Source organism: Dromaius novaehollandiae, chromosome 5, assembly GCF_036370855.1.
Source record: "Dromaius novaehollandiae isolate bDroNov1 chromosome 5, bDroNov1.hap1, whole genome shotgun sequence".
Taxonomy (NCBI): Eukaryota; Metazoa; Chordata; class Aves; order Casuariiformes; family Dromaiidae; genus Dromaius; species Dromaius novaehollandiae.
Genome location: NC_088102.1, coordinates 24,457,537 through 24,485,151, shown reverse-complemented (window position 1 = coordinate 24,485,151; position 27,615 = coordinate 24,457,537). Strand labels below are relative to the sequence as shown.

Below are 27,615 nucleotides of genomic sequence, written 5' to 3'. Positions count from 1 at the left end.
GTGCATATGACAGGAGATGCCATTTGGCAAGCACTGCACTCCTATCCTACTCTGTTCCTCATTCTGTTTTGTAGCTTTTCAAAAAGACCAGTTGTACAACATTGGCAAACACATTGGCAGTTTGGTGCCTCGCGTTAGGACGTGGCTGCATGGTTTGCTAGAAGGGCAAACAAGCCCCACAGGGCTTTTACCTACACAGACACAGTTACTTAGGTAGTACTGAATGACACAGACAACAGGAAAAATAGCCTTTAAAAAAAAAAAAAGGTCATCCTGGTCTCTTAACTTCCGTCACGCTGAGGTAATGGGACATGGCAGGTGTTAGCCCACAAGATACACCAGAAAGTTCAGGATATATGTGTAATTTTGTTTAAGTGTCCTTCTAGCTATTGATTGTGATACTAAACGTACATTACCCAGACTTCCAGGCTTCAGGTGATGTGGTGCAATGTAGGATCAGTTGTCAATGTCTGCAAGGATTGGCTTATGTCCTGGTAGGCGATTTTTCTTCCCACCCATCGATGGGTTAAAGATCCATCTTGATGAAGCTGCAGATAGTTTGGCTATTTTTGTTTCCTAACAGTTTTATTTTTAAAATGTACAAGACCTGTAGCCCCTTAATGCCCTTTGCGCTCGTCTCCAACTTCCATTCTTAAACATCAGTAGATGCTTTATTTTTTTAGGCCAGGGTACTGGAATAGCACCAAGAATCAAGCAACGTATCTTTTGGGCAGTGACGTTAGCTCTAAAGGTGGGAGGCTAGTTTCCTGGGACAAGAACTTCTAAAATAAGCTAGAGATAATGGTTCTGCTTATATGATATCAAAACGTATGGCTTGCAAAGTGGGTGGGAAACAAGAGAGGGTACATTCCTGCTCAGGAAACAGACTGGGAGAAATGAACAGCAGGTAACTGTCATGCTGGCAGAGAAAGTGAGAAGGCGCTTTGGATTACTTATGCCATTGTGGAAGAATAGTACAGAAACAGCTGGTAAGCTGTCAGGTTGATCTTAAGGAGTAAATGTGAAATATCTTCTCCTGGTACATTAATCAAGAGTTACTTGGATGAAGCTATGGAAGAAGGGGAAGAAGAGACAAGGTGGCAGCACCTTCTATTTGCCCTTTTTCTCTTTTCAATATAGATACATGTCAAACTATAGATATCCTAATTCTTTCTTACCCACTTCACTAAAATCAGCCCCAAACATGCTTTATTTCAGGCTTCCATCACATATAAGTCAGGCTGGTTTCCACTCCCACAGATATGTTCCAGGTGAAGGTGGGTATGGAAGTATTAGGGAAAGGCATTTTTGAGGATAGTGGTAGATGCAGTTCAGGAGGAGAGTATTTCTTCATATCAGAGTTTCACTAAGTTCCTTCTTTTGCTTTTTGGTTTAAACTATGCAGGAGGGTTATTGGTGTGTTCTGCTGACCAGGATAGAGGTGAGTAGGGGATATAACTTCCAAAAGCTGGAAGGCCTGGATGGCGTATGTAGCATATCAGTAGATAGATAAGATTAGGGAAACTTATGTTGCTGACTCATCCTCTCCCCTTTGCCATTTCTCTCTTGCTTAGACTGTTACTAAGGTACTGAATAAAGGGTGTTCCCAGCTCATTCTTTCCTTCTTTCTGGCATCTGAATTTTGCATCTTATCACAGTGTGCAAGACTGAGAAGATATGTGTGGTTCGGTACTGATTATGGGTTACTAATATTCTTTACCTTCACACACTTGGATCTCCCCTGCCCTTATTTTTATCCCAGCAGGGGTATATGGAAATGTAATGATGCTGTTTTGGCAACGTTTTACATTCCCTATATTTGCCGGAGTACGAAAAAACAAGAGCTGCTTTTGGCTTTCTCTTCCACCTTAGTTCTGAGCAGACCCGTGTCTGCTTAAACTAGATCACATCCCAAGGTGAGTTTGCTGCCCTAACTGTGTGCAGTGTTTCCTTTTGTTTTGTTTAAGTCTAATTATGTCAGTAGGGAGCTCTAATGGTTGGGGGAGGGTCTTTGTTTTTTGTAGTTACCATACATTAAATGCTTTTTCTGCTTCTTATACCTTATGTATTTAGCCCATGGATATGCTGGCAAAATAGTCAAAAAGATTTTTTCTTTCTTTCTTTCTTTCTTTCTTTTTTCCTCCTACATCCTCCATCCCTCTGACTGATCATATTCTCTACTTCACAAGTTGTTACAAAACACTTACTGCAGTGTGAATGCAGCCTCCATTGTCTGCATCGCCCACAGAGCTGAGCAGGCTTTCTTTTGCCGTGCCTAGAATGGGATCTCCTGAGAAATGAACACCCTTGGCTCGTGCTTTGAGCATCTTTCCAGCACTGGTGTAAACCTTTGCATGGCTTTGGTTTGCTTGACGTGAATCTTCCATCATGAAGAGACATGAAAAAGCTGAGAGTTGAGTCTGAGCGGTGACTCCTTTGTAATCAAAAAAATAAAGGAGGTTGAGTATGTGCCTTGCCTATGTACATCTTGACAAAGTATTATCAAAGGCAAAACTGGATTGCCTCATAATACTGTAGACGTGATTATTATTCTTCAGACCAGTGGTTCATCTACTCAGGATCCATCTGGGGTAGTTCCTGATGCTTCAGTGTGCAACACTGCACATGCTGCTTTCTAGTTCTGGTGAGTTACTGGTTGGTTTGTACCCTGAAGTTTGAAGTTGTTCTTCCTGTAAAAATAAGTCTTCTCTATCAAAAATATGAATCCTTTCATTATGTTCAGGAATTACCTCATCCACCCTAGAACCCCACCAAGGGGCTCCAGTGTAAACCCGTGGCAGAAAGATCCATGCTTTTTTCCCACAACTCATAATGGAGTGGGGATTTGGGGGGATGGATTTTGTTTTGTTTTAGAGCAGTGTGCTGCCTTTCAGCTTTCCTTAAGAGACTGTACAGCCATGTGGTTGTGATCCTGTCATGTACTGCAAGAGCTCCTGCTGTGCCAGATGCTGTTAACAGGAAGGCAAACACTCTTGTTTCTGCTTTCCACAAGTCATGACGAAGGTAACTCGCAGGATCTTTGGTTTTAACCAGAGAACCAAACACTTGTCTGGACTTTTTGTGGGATGCAGGGTAGCTGATGCTACAGCTGCCTCTTCATGTGTATATGTATCCGTGGACGTGTCTTTCAACGTGTGTCCCTTTAAGGGACATCACTTTTTTCTTTTATTTCTTCTATTTCTTTTTGTCCCGAATTAACCTATGTTAATTTGTCTGTTTTTGTTGTCTGTCAAATTTTAGTGTTGAAACTTGCCCATATCAGAAATAAGTAACAACAGAGGAAAGATTTCCAAAAAGAGCTATCTGCAATAAAGAAACAAATGCCAGAGCCTTTTATGTTTTCTGCCTGAATGGTTTTGCTGTGTCCCTCATTTTGGATCTTTGTCCCATGTTGTGTCTCCTGTTCAGGCCTTGAGAGTTTGAGGGGGATGCATGGGGGCCTTTTCGCTTGGTGCTTCCAGTTAATTTGGAACCCAGCAGCATGTATATGCAGTTACTAGTTCTTTTCAGTGTGCATTTCTTTGCATCTGTTAAGAGTAAATTTAATTTACCATTGTGTAGACCGGTTTCATAGGGCTCCTCTAAGTAATAACTTAGTTAATTTTATGCCAGCTGCAGATCTGTTTCCTTGTTATTTACTCCTTTTCCACAGCACTGACAATTATGTGAGACAGGGCTCCTTAAGCAGAACTTCTCTATTGTTTTCTTTGTCATATTGAAAAAAACAGAATTTTATTCCTAAGTGGTTACTGTCTTTTTTTTTTTTTATCAGTTTATAATTCTTTACAGCACTTTCTCCTATTATGGTTTCCGTAGTGTCTTTTGGTAGAGTACATTTTAAAAGGGCCCTTTGAAATTCCAGCTGACACCTGTTTTCTTTTATCTAGTGTTTCATTGTAGATCCAAAGACTCCTAATAGATTTGATTACTTATAGAAAGAATATTGGTCTTATGTTACCCTTTTTTTAATAAACTATGACATTTATTTTTGTTACTGTGCTTGGCAATGAAGTAAGGCTTGCAAGCCTCTAATTATCACAAGCATCATGTACGTCATCTTTAAAAGAAAAGGCAGAGGGGATTTGGAAAGTGCATGTTACCTTCCAGTACTGTGATGGCTGTGCTCTACAGTATAACATATGAAAGATTGCAGAATTTTGCTAGCAGTTTACCAACTTTGTTTTTTAACAATTAAGTCCATTAGATACATTACGTGCAGAGTGTTTTTAGGATCACTGCAGTTTGTATTTTTTTCTGAGGAAAAATATATATTAACAATTTATATATCTTTCAATAGATACCAAAGCACTTTGCAACTATTTGGCTTAAGCTGCACAACATTCCCATGAGACAGTAGTATATGATTGCTCCTAGTGTATGAGTAGGGAAAAGCCAGGGCTTGTACCATGCATTTTTCACCTTCTGGATCGTAATGTAGTGTCTTTGTATGAATTGTGCACTGAAGATGGTTAAATTTTCTTCCCTTTCTGGGTTAACATTTTCAGGAGCAGAGCTAATGGGCCACCTGTGTGATTAGGTTACGGCTCTAGCTATTTAAAAGCAGCAGGGGAACGGAGGAATCATTTGAACTTAAGCTGATGGCGTTCGCCGTGCGCGTGCCCCTTAGCAGCAGTGCTTCGTGGCACAGGGAGGCTCGAGTAGCTTCTCCAGCTCTGAATTGGGGCTCTTATCCCAGCGTTCTGACACCCTTCAAGGTACAACAGAGTTTCCTTTCTGCCTCCTCAGTGTAATGTCCATATCCCTACAGTACTCAAAGAGGTAAGGTCTGTTTGCTTGACAGAGACGCAGGAGTGGAAAAAATGGAAGCTGAATTAAGGGAGAACTGAATCGCAAGCATTAACCAAAGGCTGAGTGAAAACTGAGCAAGAACATGAAGATTTAGATCATCACATAGAGTGATTTACACTCAAATTGCATTCTGCTTTGTGCTGCGATAGGCAAATAAGTGGAACAGGTTTGAGATGTGCCAGCTTCTTAATCTGAGAGTCTACCTGATAAATATGCTATAATAGGTTAGAACATGCAAAGAAATCTCGTCTTCCTCTTGTGCCATAGTTTTTATTTTGGCATTCAAGCATAAAGGACTCAAATACTTAACAAGAAAGATACTCAATTACCATCCCTATGCTCCGGGCATCTGTGCTGACTGCTTTTGAAATTCTTCAGCTTAAAACTGTAAAGGTCGGGGTCTGGGGTGTATCACAGACTTCCTGGCTTGTCCTCAGGGTAAATGGCAAGAGTTGTGCAATGCAGGAACCATTAGGTGGTGGAAAAGGGCTCTTAGCTCTGGGATATGACTTCTTTGCCACTGGTACTTAAGTCTGGAAACAATGTCGCATGGGTAGACCCAGAAATGTGGCCACACTTAAACTGAATGTTTTTCCTCTTATGTAATAACTGAGAAGCTGGGTACTCTGCCAGTCCATTTGCTGTCTTTAGAGAATTTCAGGTCTTTAGAGGTCTTCAGAAGGCCAGGTGACTCTTGCATTGGATTGGCTAATATTCCCAGTATGTCAAAGCTAAACAGTGGTGATTGGTCACATCTCGCCTCTTGGTTCCTCAGCAATTAGAGAAGCGTTGTGTTGCAGAATGATTCCCGTGTCTTTCTCCATGCTGTTTTCCCACAGGCCTCTTTGAATGCTCAAGGCTGGACATGCTCTATTCCAGCCTGGAATCAAGACCTGCAAAGAGCCGGTTGTGTGTATGTGATTTTTGTTGTTGCTCTCAGACGGGTGGTGGTTGTTTAGCCTGGAGAGCCAAATCGCTCTGGGGCAAAGTAATCTGTGTCCATGTATGGTGTGCAACTAATTGTGGAACAGAAGAAGCCTGGAGCACTGTGAACATTGTTCCCACTACTGATTAGCAAAGGGGTCTAATATACCCCTTTCATCAACAGAGGGAACAGTGGAATCAATGAAAGGTTCTGACTTCCTTCCTTAGCTTTCATGTAAATAGCAGATGAAATATCAGTAGTGTCAAACATTGTTTCTTTGTGACCACTGAAGCTTTTTGACCCCTTAAAGTTCATCTGTCTAGGAAACTAACTGAACCATAGCATCCACCTGGCTCCAAAAGCACATGATGGATGTAAAGTAGAAATAGCTTTTTAGTGAGATTTTTCTGGTCAGACCGCACATACCACACTAATTCCTGTAAAATGTATCAAAGAAGCTAGAAGTGAAAGGGTGGCCTTGACAATGTAAAATTGAGACTAAAAATGTATGTCAAGGGGGCTTCTGTTTAATTCTAGAGATGAGAAAAAGCAGAAGTTCTAGTGCTATGATAAAAAGCACTGAGTAGGCAGATCAGATTGGACAAGAGATTCCTATTTTTTTGATATTTATTTTTCCATCCTTTCCACCTGAAAAGACCTTATTTGTGAGACCTACTATGTTTATCACAGGCAGCAACAATAAATGGATAAAGACAGCCAGGATAATGATTGATCTTTGAAATGGCTCATTTTGTTAACAAAATTACAGGTTGTGCTGTGGACAAAGACAGCTGGCAGGCAGTGTTGCCCAAGCACCAGCCCTCACAGAAAGTGGAATGCGTGCTCGCCTTTCATTAGTGCACACGGTATCATTATCACCATTGCCATCACGACAAATGTGATGATTATATGTGTCCTGAGAACAGCTGCAGGCAGAAAGGGTGGACTGAGCAGTGGAACAAGCTACCCTGCTATGAGGGACTGTTGGGCCTGCAAACAGATGTGTGAACATTTTCAGGAAGAGATCAGACAATTTCTTGGATGGGGTTTGCAGTTGTCTAGACTTCTCCCACTCAGAGATCTCTGAGCTGGCTTTAACCATTTAATAAAAACATTGTTCTACTTTAAAGAGGGAGAAATTGAGGCAAAAATGCTATAATGCTTCCTGCAAGTTGCACAGCAAGTCCCTTCCAGCATAAGGATTTAGGACCAAGATCATCTGAGCCACAGCTCTGCAATTCATCTGTTAAACCATGACGCCCTTCACAAAAACAGATGACGTGCTGTTTTGCAGTCACTGGGGCAAGGCTTCTCCCACTGCCCCCTTTTTCTAGTAAGTAGAAGGCAGTGATGTGCTACTGCTGTTTTTGGGAATGGATCCAATGAAGACGTTCCCTTAAGCTGTAATAAATCCAGTGAGCAAGAGAGATGTGATGCTTGTAGAAAGAGAGGATGAGAGAAGCTGTTTACCTGTCTTACTGTTCAAGTTAACACTTTTCTCTAACAACTATGAAGGAAATGGTAATTTTTTCAATGTATTTTGGTTGTACCTAATTTCTAAAAATCAGGCTGAGCATTTACTGCTTATGAAAACAGCACTCTGATCCTTGATGAAAGCTTGTAAGTGCCCCTGTATTCACAATGCTAACTTTGAATGTGGAAATATTATCAGGCTCTTCCAGAAGGGTGTTTTTGGGCTGGTAACTTTTACCAGGAAGAGCCAACACAAGAAGAGGAAGCCGCTCTCGCTTGGACTGTTGCAACAGTTTCTTCCTAGGCGCTATCAGTTCAAAATACGCTCTGGAGCACAGGAGTCTGTATTCATGTTTTCTTACAAAGAAAATTGCATCCTTAGATATTCTCGTTATCTAGACGAATGTTAATTTGTAATGCAGTGGTCTCAATAATACCTTCTAGCAAGTAGGTGCCTAGAGTATAACTCTGTTGTATTTAAAAAGAAAGTAAATTGATGTCGTAGTTTCATTAGTTGTCGCTTAATCAGAAAAGGTGAATTCAAGTGTTTGACCTAACATTCTCAGTTTTGTATGTTATTTTATTTATTCCTTGTTTCCTTTCCTATTTTAACTTTTTTCAAGTTGAAGTATTTTAATTTTTTTCAGCCTTTTCTGCCATGAAAGTCTGTATAGCTCTACTCATTGAAGCTTCTAATGCAAATCTAAGTAATTCCCTTGAAACTGTAGAATTAGATTACATGATAGCAATGTTGTATCATGTCAAAATTTGGTTAAACATAACTGTTTGTGATCCTTGTCTGTGCCACATAAAGTATTAACATATCTAACTTTTCCCTTCATCATCCTGGAAGAAGATCCAGTGTTAATTCTCTAATAGCCAACAGAAAGGGATCTTGCAGAACTGCCATTCTGCCTCTCCAAAAAAGGAGGTTCACCTGTATTTCTGCAGAAGTTTCACCTGTACTGTGCGTTAGGCTATGCTAACGTGACTATGAGATTGGGTGAACGCTGGTAGATCCTATTATCTGTGCTTGGAACTGTAGGTGCTGCGCACTTCTGAAGCCAGGGTTCCCGTGCACAGAGCCTGCTCAGTGTTAACAGCTGATGGGTCTGGATCTGTGAGTACTGGGATGACAGTTCAGGCCAGCTGAAATGTTCCTTCTTGTCATGTGCTGTGTTAACCTGTTTGGATGTCTTTTTCTTGCCATTTAACAATAGAATTAATGAGGAAAAAAATAATAGCCTCTCACAGCTTACCTCTTACCTTAATTAAAAAGAAGATACTTAACAGGACTTCATAAAGGTCAGCAGGCCCAAATGTAACCAACTGTAACTTTGAAATACTATTTAAAACATACATAATTTAGCACTCATGAAAGCTGCTGATTTAACAACCCAGGAGACTTGACTCTGATCACAAGCACTGTACCTTTAGTGGCGTGAGTTGTTCTCTGTTCTCTTTTTGAGCTATTTCAGACACCCAGTAGAGGCACTGATCTGTGCTAGCAGTAGCATTTTGGCATATGTTGTTGATCGCATCATGGGTCTGCCCTCTCCTTTATTTTGCCCATTTTTCTTCCCCCCGCAATGAGAGGCTATTCAGGAAGGAGAAATTCAGCTCATTGTTCCAGCCTTAGTGTACAAGACAAAAAGCACTATGCTGTTCTGTAATTTATTCTGTGTAAAGCCCCAAAAGACAAAGTAAAAGCAAACATGAATGGAATTGCAGAATGTTTTTGCCAGAATTGATTGTCACAGCAAGAAGACCCATAGTCAAAACAGGGAGATGTTCTGAGACTGTCAGTGGTCAGGACCTGATACTGTGGTTTACATCAGTTCTGGAAAGTGGCAAATCCGGATATACTGGGGCTGTTTCAGTTGGAGAGAATAGTTCATATTTTTGCCAGTGAAGACTGGAAGTCTTTGATTTGAGTTCAGCTAGCAGCTGTGGCAGGGTTAAGTGCAGGTTCCATTTTTGTGTCAATACAATGATAGAAAGGTGGCTTTTGCAAATAAACCACCGGTAGATTTGAGAAAATAATGCAGCATACCCAAGCTTCAACTGTTAACAGGGTTAAGATGACTCAGAGGATCAATTTGAAACAACAGTTTTCAAGACAAATGTGTTTCCAGATAAACACCACTGCAGTCGAATGAGTGGTGCTGCGATTGAACAATGCCCTCCCTTTCTAGTTAGCAGCTGAGCTCAGTCCACGTAGGTAATAAAAGAAAATCACAGTTCTTTTGTAATTGTTTAGTAGTCTCTAGTAAATGAGTTAGCATCAGCTCAATTTATAATGTTTGGAAAATTGCAAATCCTCAAAAAACAGCCTGTTTGGTATGTGCAGTCTCTAATTTGGAGCTCTTTACTAGCCATCTGTCCTGAAAGGCTGGAAGGAGAATAGGTTGTGAACTTTGAATCCCACTCCTTTTCTTAGAAGTCCTCCCAGGAGGGGTTCATTGATTAGTTAGGATGGCACATCGTTTTGCTGTCTGTTGTATGCACATGTTGTATGTGCCTAAATAAAAGGGGGTGGATGGGGGTGTGGAGGCAGGGGAGACTCTCTGCATTGTGTCTTGCATGTCTGCAAAATTATCCAGAAAATGGGGGCTCAGCAGGTACGTAGCACAGCTCACTCTCTATCACTTTGATCCAGATCAAGACAACTACTGGCTTTTTGATTCCCTCATCAAATCTTTCTTTTCTTTCTCAAATACAGCCATTAACCTCTCGCACAAAAACAGTAAAGCCTATTTTGTGTTTCCTTGAAACCACCTACCCAGTTTTACAAATTCAGTAAGAAATGCAGCCCTGAGAGGGTGGGGAAGCATGTGGGTGGTGTGCTTCCAATACCACCTTGAAGAGTGCAGAGCCTTAAAGCTATAATATAGGTTATCCCTACATGCAGGCTGACATCATGTGCATTGCCTAGAGCTTCTTTCACTTGTTATGCAAAGAATTCTCCTCCAGTACAAGAGCATGAGTGATGTTTGGGGGATAGCATAAGCCTCTTCATATCACTTGTTTCCAAAAAAACCTGTATCTGTTTTTTGAGAGAGTCTTCAATGGCTGATACTGTAATGAGGTAAAAAGCAATTTGAGGAGAACGGTATTTGTTCAGAGGGGTAGTGGAATTCCACGGAGATGAACAGAAAAAAATGCAGAAAGCACATACAGCCTATTTCATTGCATCTTTTCTTTTTCTACTTGTTTTGGCTGCTCTAATATGGGGAAAACTAGAACACAAAATAGCGACAAAGACAGGGAATCTTTCCTTCTGTGATGCGCTCCTGTACCTGTACACATACTATCTGCTTTGGCTTTTTGGTACAGCTTGCTTTATACTGTAGCCTGAGAAGGCTGTGTCACTTGCTTTGCACACTGATTTGCAAAATAGCGTTTTGGCTCCTAAAGATATGTATTGTCTTCAGGTGCATTTCTTAGTTTACAAGAGCCAGTGCTCTAAAAGTTAATGGATAGGTTTTAACTGTTCATGTAATTTTCGGTGTATTTATTTTTAAATTGGCAGTTTTTAAAGTTTCCGGTGAGCTGGTTGGTAGTTTCCCATTACAAAGTTCTTGAAAGCCACGGTCTTCTATATGTTATACAGACTAGCAGAGACACTGACAGGATGTGGCTACTGATGCTTTTTATGCTATCATGCATGGCTGTAGGCAGACCCATCAAGAAGGCTGAGAAGCGTGTCATATTTAATGATCTATTCAATATTTGCTTATCAACAAGGAGGTTGGTCAAAACCAGCTTCTCCTCTTTTGACTTAAACACTCATAAAAAGCATCACTAAGAGACTGATGAAATCATTCTGATCAAGTAGGACTCTGAGATTTTTCCAGACTCCAGAGAAACCCTTCTTCTGTGAGTGCACTTTAAGGTGCAGTTTGGGTTTTCTGAAGTGAAGATGATTAAAGCCACCAAGAGAAATGAAACAGAGAATCTCATGGGAGGACAAGCAAGTCCAAATTCCAATATGACAAGAAGGAGAACCATGTGAGAAGAAAGGTATCCTGGATTAGTGTTAAAGCCATTCAGGAGAAGGATAAAATGTCAATAAACTGTAATCACACAGAAACATAGATCACAGCTTGTATAGGAGCTGAAGACCATGTCTGCAGTGGCAGCAGATGTAGGGTGACCATCTGATGTGTGTGGTATCCGGTTATTCTCTAAGGCTTTGGATGCCATATTCCCACGTGCCTTTCCATTGAAGCGGTAATGGGAGTCTTGATCCCAGGGACAGCTCTTGGTCTCCATCACCTTATGGTTCTGTACATCATAGCAACTAGTTTCTAAATTACCACTTTTTAAAGCACTTAGTCATCCAGACTGTGGTAAGGTTTTCAAGGAACAAACAGTATTTGTGGTGTCATTTATATGACTTCCACCCAGGTGGCCTGCCTCATCAGCTGCTGCCTGGATGCAACCAACAGCATAGTTTTTGGCTTTAGGCCCTTTCCAGCTAAGGCTTCACGGTTTCCTCTTTACAGGCAGAGGTGAAAGGCAAGCAGTGGAGGCAGAATCCTAGAGATCTGGGAAAGGCGTAGAGGTTCAGAAACTAAAGTGGTGGTCTACAGTCCAATCTGTCAGGTTGACTTGCTATACACCATGCTGTTTTGATTTTTATTTCTTTTATCAGTAATTAGTCTGCTGTATCTGCCTTCCAAGCCCAAACTCCCATACCATATGCTGCCGGTCCTGTCCTCCATTTGCATTAAGAACGGAAAGCTGACCGCAGAAATCCATCGCCCTTATCTTACCTTCAGTTTATATTTCACACAATCAACCTGCTACAATTTGACTCTTCCAATCAGCTAGTCAGGGGGATAGGTTGCTTAGGAAGGATAGAGGCTGTGAAGTAGGGCTCTGGTCATATCAGTGAGAAAAAATGAGATAAGGCACATGCTACTTTTATTTCTGTAAGCTAACTAACTTGCAGGTCTTTAAAATTTGGTTTCTAAGAACTGTGTGATATTTTATGTTGAACATATGATATTGAGCCAAATATTTCTTCAGATCTGGGTTCTTTGTAGGGTTTTCGCCTGAATACAAATTTCAGGATTTGATCTATTTATTTCAACAGCATGCTGACAAAATAATGAATGAGGACGGGAACTCTCTTATTGTACTTGGGTAGTATTTACCAAGTGTTGCCAATTCTCAGTGCTGGACAAAGGCAAGAAAAGTTCCACTTCCAGCATGTAAGCTCAAAGAGTATAATCTAAATCACAACACTCCTGTAGCTCTAAAAGCCATTGGATATTTCAGCTTACTTGTAAAAAATAGTGTCCTAATCTAAGAATGGACATCTTTGGTCTGTTTCCATCTGGCCTGCTGTGAAGTCGTTTTATGACCTTTATGTCTGTGTAGGTAAACCACTCTAGTCCACCGTGCTCTCCCATCAGTTAGCCAGCTGATTTGGCCATTTTGGCCATTGCCGCCACAAGAATCTCTCCACTTCCTTCTCCTCTGTTTTTATCTGATGTGAGCTGTCTTATTCATACCCCCTGAGATACAGGGAAAATGGCTTCATTTGCAGAAGCTGCCCTCCCACTCCTCTCTCTTCTTTACTCCAGTGCTCCTGATCACAGATCTAGAAATTTATGAATAGAGGGTTATCTGTAAAGACAGGTCTTTGTCTCTTCCTGCAGGCCTTAGGAATTGTAGCGTCTTCTCCTAGAAGCTAATGTAAATGAGCAATTGACCAAACAGAGAAGGAAGCTGAGTAAAGAAATATAGCGTCAGGCTTAATTCCCTTGTTGCCCACTGATTTCAGAGTGGAGGAGAATCCAGAGGAGCCTCACTGTCTAAGGGAAGCTGGGATCCTAATAAGGTTAGGCTGTCAGCAATCCTAAGAAAGCAGTTTCCTCTCATGTATTGGATGTCCTCTCTCATCTCATGTTAACTTTTGCCTAGCAGTACAGAAGAGAAAAAATTAGGAAAAGAAACAGAAGTTGAAATTATGATATTAATAACCTCCCTATTCTCTGCTCCTTCTGCCCCTCTTATGCTAAAGAATTAGTCCTGAAAGTACTTCAGCCTTCTGTACAACATCCCTTTCCAATAATCAAGTTTCAATTTGACATTAGGAGCTCTGATCTATCCCACATAATACAAATTTGGCAAGGGTGTCTGTCTGATGCCTTTATTGCCAAGCAGCTTACAGTAAGTAAATTCCACAACACACAAAAAATATACAAATAGGTAAGTTTTAGCTTTTCCCAGAGGCCCATCCTGGCCTTGATTCAGAAAAATTCCCATCTCGCCTGTATAGAAAAATTCAGCATGTGTTTAAGATGCTTTTTCCATCTAGGTTCAGGGGCTGCCTATTGACTTTGAATTGGAAGATTAAAACAAACGTGTCTGCCTTTAGGACTGGAGCAGCCAAAGGCCATCCAGGGGTAGAGGCACTCAGTTTAAAGGGCTTAGAAATGGATACCACAATGCACTAGACACTGATAGCCCCCAACAGCAGATGGTGAAGAGATACAGATTGAGCTAGATACAAAGGCTGTCAAAGAAAAAGGGTGAGTTCTGTGTAAATTTATTTAATAGTATGCCCCATGCATATGTAAAATATGAATGTTTGAAGTGCTCTATGGCAGTGAAGTCTAGGTAATGTAAATGAGTAGAGAACTGACCTGAGACCTAGAGGACCCTTCAGCTATTTATTTTCTTTCTCTAGCTTCTCCTACTTACTGCAAAATTTTGGCAAGTCATTTCCCTTTGTCTCTGCTTCCTAACCCGCAAAATGGAGACAATATCATTGGCCTCCCTTATGAGTTGTATCTTGAAAAGCGCTGTATTTCTCTTTTCTCTTACCATCACTATCTGATATTTGACTGTTCCTTACCAAGTAGTGTTTTGTGAGGAAGTTATTAAAATCTGCAGAGAAGTGCCTTAATTTGGGTAATTTTCATTAGAATTATGAGCATAGGTTTCCCGTGCTGCAACGTTCATGTACTATTCATGTTCATGTACTATTCATGTTCATTATATTGCAATATGTATTTTCTGCCATCATTCAGAATCTTACAAAAACTCTTGCAGTCAAGTCGGAAGAGCCTTTTGTTGGAGTCCAGACACATCTCAAAAGCCACATTACACTTGCTTTACAAAAATACTGCCATTTAAAAAAAGCAAACTTTGAAAACTTTAGGAATAAGCTGTCAGAGAATCTGTGCACTGTTTGTGCTTTTGTATACTCGTACTTCCCTTATTGTCTTGTCCGATTGGAGGGGCCTATCCAACCTTAGCTTGAGGCCCTCATTTTGTCTGGTAAAGAAAACTTGCTGCTTTATTTGCAATACACTGTTGATGTATTGTTGATGTATGACCCTGGATGCATGAAATTCTATTAGAATGCCATAAATAAACATACTGAAAAAGGCAATTATATCTATCCTTAGCAGTAGAATACCTTTGAGCATGCCTTGTTATAACACTCTTGAAACCCTACAATACTGTTTATGGTTAAGGGTAGAATATAGTTTAAAAACAAACGTACCCTAGGCAAAAGCAAGTTCAGATTGACTGACTTTGTCAAAAGCCTTTTTACCTCTTGCACTTCTGTATCTGCTATGCTTGGGTTAATTGGATGGTGGCAAGTTGATATGTGTGATCACCTTTCCTGTCAGATAGCAAAGTGTCCTTTTTTAATGCCGTCTTTCTCACAAGCGCTCGTTTTTCTACGTTATGGGTTGAGATAGACAGCTCTGATTGCTATTATGGAGCGTATGATGTATGTTGTGCCTTCAGCCTGCAGACCTCTCAAATTGTGCTAACTCTCTTGATAAGGAAGCCTAGTAGTTAAAGCGCACAGTTTATTCTATGCTGCCTGTAAGTATCAGATCTGTTATGCTGTGTTTTGTGTAACTGCCACTTCAGTTTTTGTCAGCATAAATTGTTGGCAGCATTACACAGTGGATTAAACCTCCAGTGGAGACACCATGAGATGGATGACGATAACTACTTCTGGAAGATCTCTGCTTCTGAGCAGGCTGCTTGTTCTTGTCCCCTTCCAAAATCTGACTTGCTACTGCAGTCTTTTCCTTATTGAGTGGATGTGACATTTTTAGTAGCTGGTGACATTTTTGTCTGAGGAGTGAGTTTCACAGCAGCACTAACAAACAAATATAAATGCCTGCTTTTAATCAGCTGATTTGTGTACTGAGGGAGGAGGGTAGTGGCCTGGGGATGCTTTAAGCTTAAGTACAGGGTATGGTTTGTCTCGGTCCTTTAGAAAAATGGAAGCTAACTTCAGCAGTCAAAACTGTTGCTGTTCCTGCTGTAGTCCAGAATCATGTCTAAAAGGTACCATTTCACGGTGTTTTCCAGGTTGTATTGTTAATATTTTGTAAAGTCAAAGCCTTTAATCCCAATTATAGTTAGAGCTCATACAGGGCAGTTTTTCATGAGGCATATTGTAAGCTGGGAAAAGAAATTACCCATGTAAATAGTGTATTTGCTAATGAGTCAGTGGACAAGTATTACTTGCTTGATTCATTTTGCGTTCTGTTTGCTTAAGAAATGCCCTCTTTTCAGCGTACTGCTAATTTCTGTTGCAATCTTCACTTGCATTTTGATATCCCTGCAAGAGAGGGATCAAGTCTCATGGCTGGAGCTTCCCTAGCTGTTTAACAACGATTGTTTTCCACAAATTGTGTCACCTAAGCACACCTGAATATATTTTGTGTTGCCTCTTACCATCTGGTCACTGACTGGCAGTGTACTGATCCTTCCTAAGGTCACAGGAAGAAAAGATTTAATTGGAGAAATAGCCTTAAGTGTTGAATGGTACAGAAGCAAGCCTCCCTCTAAAAGCTCTTCAATATCCCTGGTTACTAAGCTTTGCTTGGCAGGTGTCAGATTTAAGTAAGAGCAGGTGGATGTGCCACAGTATTCCATAGACTTTGTGGAAGTAAGTTTATGGGGAGCTTAGTACAAGCCTGGCCACAGTAATGACGATACCATAGAGCATGATACACTGCTGGATATTAATGATTTGTATTGCAACAATATCTGGAGGCCCCACTGGATACTAGGGCTCCACCATGGCAGATCATATACAAATCTATGGTAAGCCTGTGGCTTCGTAGGCTAAATAGACAGAATGGAGGGAAAGAAACAGAAATAGCTCGTTCAAGGTCATATAACAGAGCAGCAGTAAAAGCAGAACAGGAATTTGTTCTGTCTTTCAGCCATGTGCTCTGACTAGACTGGATTATGTCTCTATGAGTGAGTTAACATTTGGAAGGTCTCAAATAGCATTAACAATATCAACCAACAAGTAGTATGGAAACTTCTAGTGCCAGATTAATTCCTAAGTGTAATTCTGTTGTCATTGTGTATTAATTTTACCTAAAAGCTTACAGTGATACATAAAGCTCTTACCAGATGCGGAGGTTCTGGGCTGGAAAAATGCAGCTTCTGTAGCTTGTACATGCTTTGGCTGAAATATCTTATGTGCGATATAGTGTCTAGTTGATCACTCCAGATCCCTGTAGAGTTGTCGCACAAGTGAGCTTCTTGTCCATTTTTTGGCTTGACTTTAAGATAGGTTTACCTATGAAATAAACTTTTATTAGGTAAAAGGCAAAGACTGAAAGAGGGAAGGATGAAGGGAGAGCCAGGAGGGAGAAGATAAAAGTAGAATGAATCTGATGCAGTAACAGTCCTTTCACATACCACTGGTAACTCAGCATTGCTGTGATGTTGTAAGGTGTTTGGTCAAAAAACTTTTCAAAACTAGAAAAAAATAAGGCATACTTAAGTACTGATATATTGCTGTGCTACCGTCTTATGTGGGATGGGTCATAAAAAAAAGTATTATCTAGTACTGTTTGGCCTGCATGAACGAATTGCCAAATGGCAAATAAGGAAGGACAGTCTGGATAGCTTGGTAAGCGCCGAACAAAGAAATTGTGTACATTTTACTCCAGCCAGATAATGCCGTGCATCTCACAACAAAGAGTAGAGGTCATCTTTCAGTGCGGGAGACACTCCCAGAAAGCACACCTGAATAGGACTGTTGGTCCTGGTGAATAAGCCTCTAGATGTGAGCTCCCATGGTAAGATTATGACCAAAAGATACAAGGTAATCTTTGAGCATATATACCAAAGCGGTTCTTTAATTTTTGTAAATCAATGTTAAAAATTCCTGGTGTCTACATTTCAAGAAAAGCATTAGTAGACTGAAGGGGTTTCAGGAGCCACGAGAAAGATCAAATGAAGGACTAGAAAACCAGCTTTTAAGTGAAAAACTTGGAGATCTGAGTTGCTTTTCCTTATGCTGTGAAAGGCTGGGAGAAGAGTTTGCAGTAATAGAAACATGAAATGTGAACCTTTAAGAAATCCTCTGGTCAAGTACTTTCCTTGTGCCAAGGCAGGACTCAATATGCCAGCCTGGTACAGGAAGAACCTTCAAGGAAATTTTGATTTGATCACAGTCATACAAGGCATTTACAGAAATATGATACTACATGGCTTTTCAATATAGGATGTAAAAGATGCAAAAAACTGTAGCAATCTTTATTTAAGGACCTGCCGAGCAGGAGGTTGTAGCCACATAGTTGTAACCAGTAGCTCAAGACAGACTTTTCTCCTATGAATTTGTCTATTCATTGAATGTATCGTAGGCATCCCAAACATCCTGTGATGGCGAGTTGCACAATTCAGTGACGTACTGTCTCAAAAAGTACTTTTTTTGCTTAAGCTTACTACCAAATGATTTTATTACATATTCATAACTCTTTGAATAATAAAGAAACAAGGCTAATTGTTCCTGATTCCATCATCTTAATGCTTTTTATGCTTTTCTATATGTGTTGTACTTTTTTTATACCTTTTCTATTTCTTCTGTTTCTTTTCTGAGAGCCTGTACAGAGCAGTGCACTGTACTGAAGAATTAAAGTCAAAGGTGCACCATTAACTTATAACACTGATTTTCCTTTTGTTCACTGTTCCTTTTCTTTGTAATTCTGGGCATTCTGCTTGCCTTCTTGACTCTGTTCAACTCTGGGCCAATCTCATCAGAGAAATAGCTGCAATGACTCTGAGGATTCTTTCCTCAGCTGTAAACGTTCAAATCACAAAGGAGTGTTCTAAAATATATCCTCTAGTTCAACAAAGAATCAATTCAGACAAGATACAGAGCCTCATATAACATTATAGAGCAGACTAGATTATCACAATTGTCCTTTTAACCTTATAAATTATGTATCTGTGAGAATTGCTCCTTTTAAAAACCATGGCCCCGAAGGGTAATAATTTCTATTTATTTTGTCCTGTATGTCTACCCTTCTCTCTGATAAATGATTATGTAACTAGGATTTAGTGGATTTGGTTCAGCACGTTAAAGAAGCAGTAACAAGCAGTATGTAGCAAAAGATGACCTACTGCTCCTTGTAATATCCCCCCCACACACACAAAAAAGGCCAAAATTAGCTAGCCTATATACTTCCTCCCATCTTAATACCATTGTCTCTTGTTTCAACACAGTTATAAAGTGTTGGAAACCCTGGTCACAAAGCTTCTAAGTCAAATGAACTTTGGTATCCTGTCATTTCTTTGACAACATTTGCTGCTTTTGTTGTTTATTTAACTTACCAGACTGGCTGTATGGGCTATCGACCGTGGCTTCCCAGCCATCATTATTTGGATAAAGGAAGAGTTCAGCCAGAAAACTCTCCTTTTACCCAACTGTAGGATTTTGTACATTTTGAGTTCCGATTTCAAACTTACCTCCAAGTGGTATTACAAATGGCAATATTTGTGACCAGAGTGCAGTACAAATAAATACCTTGTATTTGGCACTGAACGTAGCTTCTAATATCTGCCCTTCTTAAATCCAGTTACATACCTGTGCTGGAAAGGTCTGTCCAACGGTTCATGTAGTTCTAGCTGCAGCTCTGAAGGGTCCTCGAAGCACAATACAAAAAAGAACTTCCTCAGTTTCTGTTTAGAATGAAAGTTCCCATTAAAATCATGTGGCCTTGTAGTAATTAGTGTGTGCATCCTCTGTGGAATACCCATCTATACCTGCAGTTCTGCCGCATACTTCACTACAGTTGGTGTTCTTGTGCAAAGTCCCCCAAACCACAAAAAGTGATCTGCCAGCTGGGCTAAAAGCCAGCATCAAGTCTGAGGCAGAACAAACCAAAATCCCAAACAACAAAAAACTCTCAAAAGAAATCAAGCAAAGAAAGTCTTAAAAAAAAAAAAAAAGATAAAGTGGAAAAATTCCAAAGAAGGTGAAATAAAAGTTTGGTCTTTTTTTAAAATACAGACCACTGGTCTGAGGAGCCTAAGAAGAAAGAAACCATTCTAGGAATAGCAGTGCTTGAAGTTTTAAGAGGAAAAAGCAATTTTCCTGAACTTGGAGGTTAGCAGAGTTGAAGCGTGTGCATGTGGTGTGTGCAGGTGGAAAAAAAAAAAAAAAGAAGAAGAAGAAAGTTAACAAAGCCTTCCCACAGGGAGAAATGGCTTCTTGTATTACTAAAAGAGCTTGCATTGTATTGAAATGAGAGCAGCAAAACCAACAGTGATCTTCAGGAAGCAGTAACTAGGGATATTGTCTGCCAGGTTTTAGCTGGTGTCTAGTCATGCTGGAACCAGCAAAGGCAGGAGGAAGAGGCAGTCTGTACAGTTGTGACTGCTGACAAATGATGTAGTAGAATGAGTGTGAGGAAACACAATTATCCAGAGATTCTAGTAAGATTTTAGTTTTCTAGTAAGATTTAGTTATGTTTTAGATATACTTTTTTCTTCTGCCCTTTTTTCAGAAAAAGAAGCAAACCAAAAACACTGGGATAAACTCTGCTTCCACTTGCATCAGAAAGAATCCTGAGTTACTTCAACAGAATTACTATTGATTCACCTTGATGCAGCTGAGTGTAGGATTTGTCCTGTTGCCTGGGGTTGTCTCTCCTGATTTTTGAAATGAAGTGCTTTCCGTACACAGGGAACAGCTGTATACTTTCAGTCTGGGTGATTTAAATTTTAGATTAAGGAAAAGAAGTCTCAAAGGTAAAGCCCTTTAGAAAGCACACAGTGCTTGTAGTTGTTCATATGTGTGTCTTCTCTAACATAGTCCAACTGCGCATCTTACAAAATCATTGCCACCCCCATTTGACTTTCTTTCCTGACTGTCTGCTGCAGGAAGACAGATGCCTACAAAATGTAAATGCAGAGTACAGAGAAAATAAAGACCTGGCAATTATGTAGCAACTTGTGTCACACATACAGATAGGCTCCTGTTGTTTGGAGGGGGGAACATATTTGTGGAAATGTTCGACCTGGGAAATGTTCCAGAGGTCCCTTCGGAGGCGGGGAATAGGTTTAGGAGGTGGAAAGCAGTTGATGGCAGAAGGTGACAAAACCTTAGGACCTGTCCCTCTTGCATTCCAGCTTCCCTCAGTGATGGGAGAGATGGGATCAGCCAGTAGGCTACAGCAGAACTGCTAAAATGTTAGAACATCGGTGCCAAACAGTTAGGTTTTACAGTCTCCATCTCAAGCCAGTGCATTGTGGAGCTGCTATGTGGTATGCTCTGGACCATAAGGATGATGCATATAACAATTATAATTATATAATTATAATTAACAATCATAATTATTTACCCAGTGTCTTAGAGACATCGTGGCAGAAGTTCATCTCCAGAAGGGCTATGAGTGAGGAGAGGGTAATATGGCTTTTAAGGGTAGCATTTCAGGGAACAACTCAAGATAAATTCTTGAGGAACTTCAAGAATCCTGTTTGGCTCAGTAATGAAGAAGGGGAGAAGTAAAATATAGACTGAATGTTGTCTTCACTTCATTATTTATAAATAAAATAGTTCTCAGTTTTCCATGATGTGGTGCCAGCACTTGATGTCACTTGGAGGTTTCAAGGAGTTTAGTCAAGGCCAGCAGCTGACCTTTGCATGGAAGGTGGCTGGAGCAGCCCGGTGAATACTGATGCAGAGAGGAAAAAATGCAGACGGTCTCCAAAAATTCTCTTGAGCTCTTTTGGAGCATGTATCTTGTGCACTCTGTGTGGCTGTGTATTCAGCTTTCCTTTTGCTTTATGGTTAAATGTTTTTCTTTTTTTTTCTCTCCTAACTACAAAATAAGCATTACAGATAGTGGCTCAGAAGTAAATCTTTCTTTGTCACAGAATTGCTGGTCTAGTTAATATCTGTGTTTGCAACGTGAAAAGAAAATCTACTAACTGAGTGTTTGGTGAAGGGAATGAAAGAGGTCACATCCATCATGAGTAAGCGTTAAACTTCAACAGTAAAGCTTGTCTTTCAAATTTAGGAGGAAGGAAAGTCTTTGTAAAAGCTGCTTTTAATGAAGTGTTGTAGTGTAGGAAACTGTGGAAATGAAGAGATCTTGAAAATAAATCCTGGATTTGCCTCCAGTGTCCACAGTCGCTGTTCTTTGCTGTAGTTTTTTTTTCTTGTTTTACTTTAGTTTTTAATTTTTCCTGACAGAAACGTGTAAACTAGTTGTTGCTTTTTTCATAGAGTCTGGTACCCTAGAGATATAAAGTATTATAAATAAGCTGTATCTCTAAGTCTGTATGTGGAGTTTGGCTTCAATAGCCCTGCATTCAGAGAATTGTGCTATATTGTGTTTTATCCTGCTAATTGGAACGGGGCCATTTTCACGACAAGCTACTACTCAATCCAAATAAGAGTATCAAAGTCTAGTACAAAGTCACACTTCTGCAGAGCTCTTCTCACAGAGTCTCTGGGAGTTCTGCCTGAGGAAGGACTGCACGGAGCTGGAGAAGGGCTTCCATGAGGCCCTGGCTTATTTTCGCACATATTTTTGCATTTCTCAGTTGCAACAAAGTGTTCCACTGCTTTGAGAAGAGCTGTATTTCCTTGGCTCTGGGAAGGGGTGGCAGTCTGCGTAGGATGGGGAGGGCACCGGTTTCCTTGTTCCCCTCCTTTCTCCAGCAGAGCGGAGGCCCACAGGCTATTCACAGTCCTCCTCTTCCAGGATCTTAGCTCTGTCCCAGTTTACCCTCTTATCCATGAATTACCACTGGCCCTTTAAATAGGTGTTTTACTGCAAGCCTGGGGAAGAGGAATGGTAAAGGGCACTATCTTCTTTTCCTCAAAGGGAAGATCAGAAATGTTTTCTCCTTCTGCAGGGGAGATTAGCAAAACTTCCCACCATCCTTTTCCCCACCTGCAAATTTTTGTCATTGCCTCATTAAGCCTGTAGGGCTCAAAGGCATGCAGCTTTCTCTCCACTGAGCACTTCTTAATCCCTTCTTCCTCTGTGGCAGTCGAGAATCTGTTCCACTAGACAGGACATAGCTCTTCATCTCCCCGCTTACACTATGCCTGCACCAAGGTGGACTCTTCTCAGAGCTGTCACTGTGCTAGTTTGCAAAAGGAGATTGATGCTTTGAGGGTAACTGAAAAGAAGCATGAGGGGTTGGTTGCCTGGGAGGTTGATTTTAAGACAGCACCTTGAGAAGCCACCTGGAGTCAGTAACCAGATTCCCTGGTCAATAAGCATTCTTTGAGTCCTACTGTATAGGAAAAAGTAATCACTTGTTCTTTGCTAATTGCTATGCAGATAAAGATAATTACATGGTTGCCAGCAAAAGATTCACTAACCCAGTGTTGCCAGATCACTTGCTTCATCTGTCAAGAAAATGGCAAAGCTGTTCCAGCAAAAGTTTTATGTGAAATAGATGTCTGTTCAGTGAAAACTCCTTTGTTTTTAGGGTAGCATAAGAAAAGAAAGGTTGATTATCTTCAAATGATATTTGAATTCATGTGTCTGCTGGGAGCAGCAACCACTTATCCAGTGTTGCAGAGAAAAGGGGTTATTGATATCTTGCAGCATAATAATGTGAATGTATATGAGACTGTTGCTATCCGGTGTATGCTTAGCAGAGTCTAAAATTTACCATTATAAAAAGAGAAAAACAATTCTAGTTACAATGCTAAATTTGAAGTAGTTGAAGCACAGTCCAGTTTTTTTAATGACCCCTCCAGCTCCAGGACTCTGTTTTCCTCTAAAGCGAGTAACAGTAGTCATGACATGAAAAGTATTGCAGAAGAGTAGGGAGGGTAGTATTAGGAAAAAAAAAATTCAAAAAGAGAGATGTGTAAGATATGAGGGACTTGGAAAAGGAACATGTGATAGGTATTTGGTATGAGGAAGCTTTGAAATATGAGGTAAAGCAGGAATCAAGCAAGGGTCTCTGTGAGAGATTGGAAGACATGAGGGTATTAAAGAAAAGGCCTATTGACACCAGCAGACATGAGTAAATCCAGTAGAGGAATCTGAGATCACCCTCAGGTATCAGAGAGAGATTTTCTTCTTGTTGCTGAGAGTTGCTGAAGTGAATGTAGTGAAGTCAGTCCAAGTAACAGCCCTGGAAGATGACGCCCTCTCTGTCCACCAAGCAGAAGTGTAAGGTAGTAGCAACAATAAAACTACCTCCTGCGCCCTTTGGTGTGCATCAGTTTTGTCTTGAAGAGGCTGTATGTGGATATGAGACAGCTGTCCAGTCTCTGTTGTTTTTTCATCCTTGATTTCTCTGTTGAAACTGTTAACAAGGCCAGTGCCGATTTTGTAGTATGGATGACTAGCAAATGTCCTGTTTTCCTACATGACACGTTTTAGTTCAGCCTGTCTGCACCAGATTTGAATCTGTGCAGTACACCTACTATGCCTCCATAAGCCTTGACACTAGCATACTGTACCTTTTCTTGTTGAGGACTTGAAGATGCATTCTGGTTAATTGTGATTAACATGTATTGAACAGCGATGGGAATTTCAGGTACCCTTTAATTCAGCATTAATAAATGTGGATGTCTAACCTGAATATACTTTGAATATGTATTTTACAAGCTAAAGTAATTGAATCTGGCCATTACTTGGATAGGAAACTGTATGGGAGGAGGAGCAGGAAGAACTGTGGCTGGTATAAGTGGCTTTGCCTGCTCTTCCCTTTCAGTCAGTGACTGGTGGAACATTTAGGGAAAACGCTGTAGGGGAACGCTTAGTGGTGAGGCATTGCTTGAGGTGGGATGTAGAAAAGTAAGAGACTGCAGCTACTCCTGTTCTTCAGAAGTCTGGTGTGCTTTCCATTTGCTTTAGGAGCAATTAGCTTACCTCAAGTGGCCAAATCAAAGCTGGACAATTAGATTTTTGCTCTCTTCTAACTCATTTTTCTAACTGAGTTCTCCTTGCTGGAACACATGGTAATTTGTTTTGGGGTGGGAGCTGTCTGTTTGATTCTGGTATTCTGCTTGTGAAAGTTGTTTGGATACAGCCTGCCTGTGGCTGCATTTCAGATGGCAGTTAACAAATGACTACTGATCAGTAGAGTTGTTGCCCAAATAATTATTTATCCTAATATCCTTGGTTTTGTAGCTTCATTTCTCAGTTGACCGCTGTGATGTTTTGAGGAAGCAAATGAGTCACTATGCTCAGGTGGTTGCTGTAAAGAAGAGTGCAAAGAACAATATTTACATTGAAGCAGAGCCAATGAAATGTGTCCTGACACAACACAAAAATGATGCTTCTGTGTATTCTTGAGTGCCATCTACTGGCACAAATACCCACTAGAGATTTATAGGGCAAGAGCATTCTCCTAATAGGCAACATTTTACAAGCAGTTGTTTCTTATTTCTTTCGTTTCAGGAACAAGGCAAAATTGGTGTAGTCTTCAATATTGGCACAGTGGACATATCTATTAAAGAGGAAAGCACGCCTGTAAATGATGGCAAATACCATGTGGTGCGCTTTACCAGGAATGGTGGCAATGCCACGCTTCAGGTTGACAGCTGGCCAGTGAATGAACATTACCCAACAGGTAGGTGCTTTTTTCTCTTTCTTCTTATCTATTCATATCATCAAAATAAGGTTTAACAACAACTAATCCATAAAACACTGAGTACTATATAAATCTTTGTTGATTCATCTCAACAATAAGTTGAGTGCATCATCTGTGTGGTGCATCATCTGTGTGTTGAAAAATACAGTGATGGATCCAGTATCTCCTTTGTATAGGAACAGTAGAGCATGCAGACTGTGTGATATGATGCACATTAATCCTACTATGTCAGAGGTCTCTAAGTGAATCCTACTTCTGCAGAGAGTCACAGACTTACGCAACAACAAACTTAGTTTTGCTACTTGTGATATTTTCTAACTACTTAGGTGAGCAAAGTTTTGAACAGACCTTATGAAAAGGAAAGGTGGCTCTAGCCATACTCAAGATGCACCCTGTATACATAGAGACTTGAAGTATGAGGAATGTGGCAGGTGAAATTTCAAGCGTTCGAATGGACCTTGTGTTTGCCTCATAATTTTTTCATCCCCTGGATTTCATTCTCTCTTTTAGGTTTGCAGGTATAAAGCTTGACACAAAACACAGTGGAACAATTCAGTTTCTCTTGGGAAATCATAACCCAAAGTCCACCAGGAATAGTGAACAACTGGCTCTTGTATCACTGCCGCATGTATTATCTCACAACTGCAAGTCACAAGCACATATATCCTAATATGTCACTATTTTAGGAGGTCAAACTCATTCCTAGTGAAAAAGAGATTGCTGTGTGTGATGCTGACAGTGCATAAGATAGCTGAGGCTTGGTGATGTGGATGGTTGCTGAAGGCAGGAGGAGGACAAGGAGAGGATTCCAAAGATAACCATGTTCTTCATCTTCACCTTCTGTTGTCAAGATCAAACCATGATGATCTTGTTGGTCCCCAGTATTAAGTCTGTGCAGCTTCCAGTTCTTCCTTCCTAGGTTACATGTAACTGACCCATGATAGAGGAAGGAAGAATTCTCTCATAAACATGAGGCAATTTGCTAGTTCTGTAGGAGTCTCCCATGAGCTGCTTATCCTCAGATTATGAGAAATATCCACTGTTACACTTAATTGTTTTCCTCAGACACTAATAAATTACATCCTAAGGGCTAATATCATCTCTTCCACCCACTCAGAAAGTGCACAGGAAAGTTCTTCATGGGAGCGATCTGTCCCATGGTGCTCTCTACCTCATATGTGGTATGACACTCTATCAGTGTTTTGGTGCTGTATGTGCAAAAGAGTACATTTTAATAATTATCATTATTTTTATGAAATAGTTGCTTTCTAAGAAAGCAATGTCAGGCAAGCTGAATTAGATTTAGCTCTGCTGTCCATTGGCTACGGAGGCTAGGATGGCTAGGGGAGGCCCAAACCGAGCATCTTTATTCTGCTCCTTGCATCAACTATTTTGTGGTAAGATACCTCTGAGTCAGTTGGCAGCCAATTATAGTCAGCAAAAACCCCATGAATAAATTTCCTTCTTGTATTAGTTACGGTAGTAAGTCCCTGGTGTAAAGAAACAAAATATTCAGTTCATTGCTGTAGAGGTGTTTTTTTTTTTTTTTTTTAAAGAAAAATAAATCTCACTCAGAGAATACATCAGTACCCTCTGCTTCTGTCTTGGCTAAAGATATTCCTGTGTTTTCAGTAGAAGATGTATGGTTTTAAAGAATCAGCATTAATCTTACTTTCTGAGCTGGTACTGAGAATATGCAGTTGTACCCCAAGGGGAAAGGACATGTTTATATTCGGGACACCTTTTCCTTTCCAAACATGTATTTCAGTTTCTGGATGTTTGTAGATGTGGTTTCAACTCGTGCCTATAAAAATGAGGCTAATGGGATCACGCTTTGTGTGTGTGCACTTGTGTCTCCCTAATTTTTTCCAGTCACTTTCAAGCCTACTATCAGTTTTTAGCTAAATTTGACAGAGGGGGCAACAGTCTAAAAAAATAAATATTCTGCATGCTTAGTGAAAATAACCAATGGAGAAGTGTGGTGTTCCAGCCCTCCCAGAGGAAGGGACTGTGTCTTGATCTCAATTCATGTTAAATACTGGGATATCCATGTAACAAACAGGTAGTACAAATGTCTCAACTTTGGGAAAAGCTTCAATGAGGGAAGCCAATAACTACAGAAAACAAGCCTTTTTAGTTCTATTGTCTGGGAAACCAGTGGTTTAAAAGAAGACCAAACAAGAGGTTTTGAAATGAATAATTTTGTTGTCTTTCACTGTATGCCACAAACCAAGTATGCACTAGTGTTTGTTGTACAGGGTACAAGGCCAAGCTAGTACTCAGCAGAGTTTCAGCTTTGGAACAGGCCTTGTGGTTGGGTTTTATGGAGTATAATTGGCCCCAAACGATCTAGCATGTTTCAGATGAATTGCTGTTTCAGCAGTCTCCATATCAAACTTGTGTAAAAATAGCCAAGGAATCCTGTATTTTAACTGTAGCATCACTTCATTTTAGGAAAAGACAGTTGCTCGTAACGTTTAAAAACAACATATCAACATATTCATAGCACATGTTTGTGC

At 40.4% G+C, this 27,615-nt stretch overlaps 1 protein-coding gene across 5 annotated transcripts in view; it reads left to right on the top strand.

Moving 5' to 3' along the window:
* The window catches only part of NRXN3 (neurexin 3), a 1,034,003-nt gene that overhangs the window by 868,596 nt on the left and 137,792 nt on the right, over positions 1-27,615 (top strand). For all 5 annotated transcript variants that reach the window (XM_064512239.1, XM_064512237.1, XM_064512238.1 and 2 more), the window contains one exon: positions 24,904-25,075. In XM_064512239.1, the coding sequence (XP_064368309.1) occupies positions 24,904-25,075 (172 nt within the window). The remainder of the gene's footprint in view (positions 1-24,903; positions 25,076-27,615) is intronic.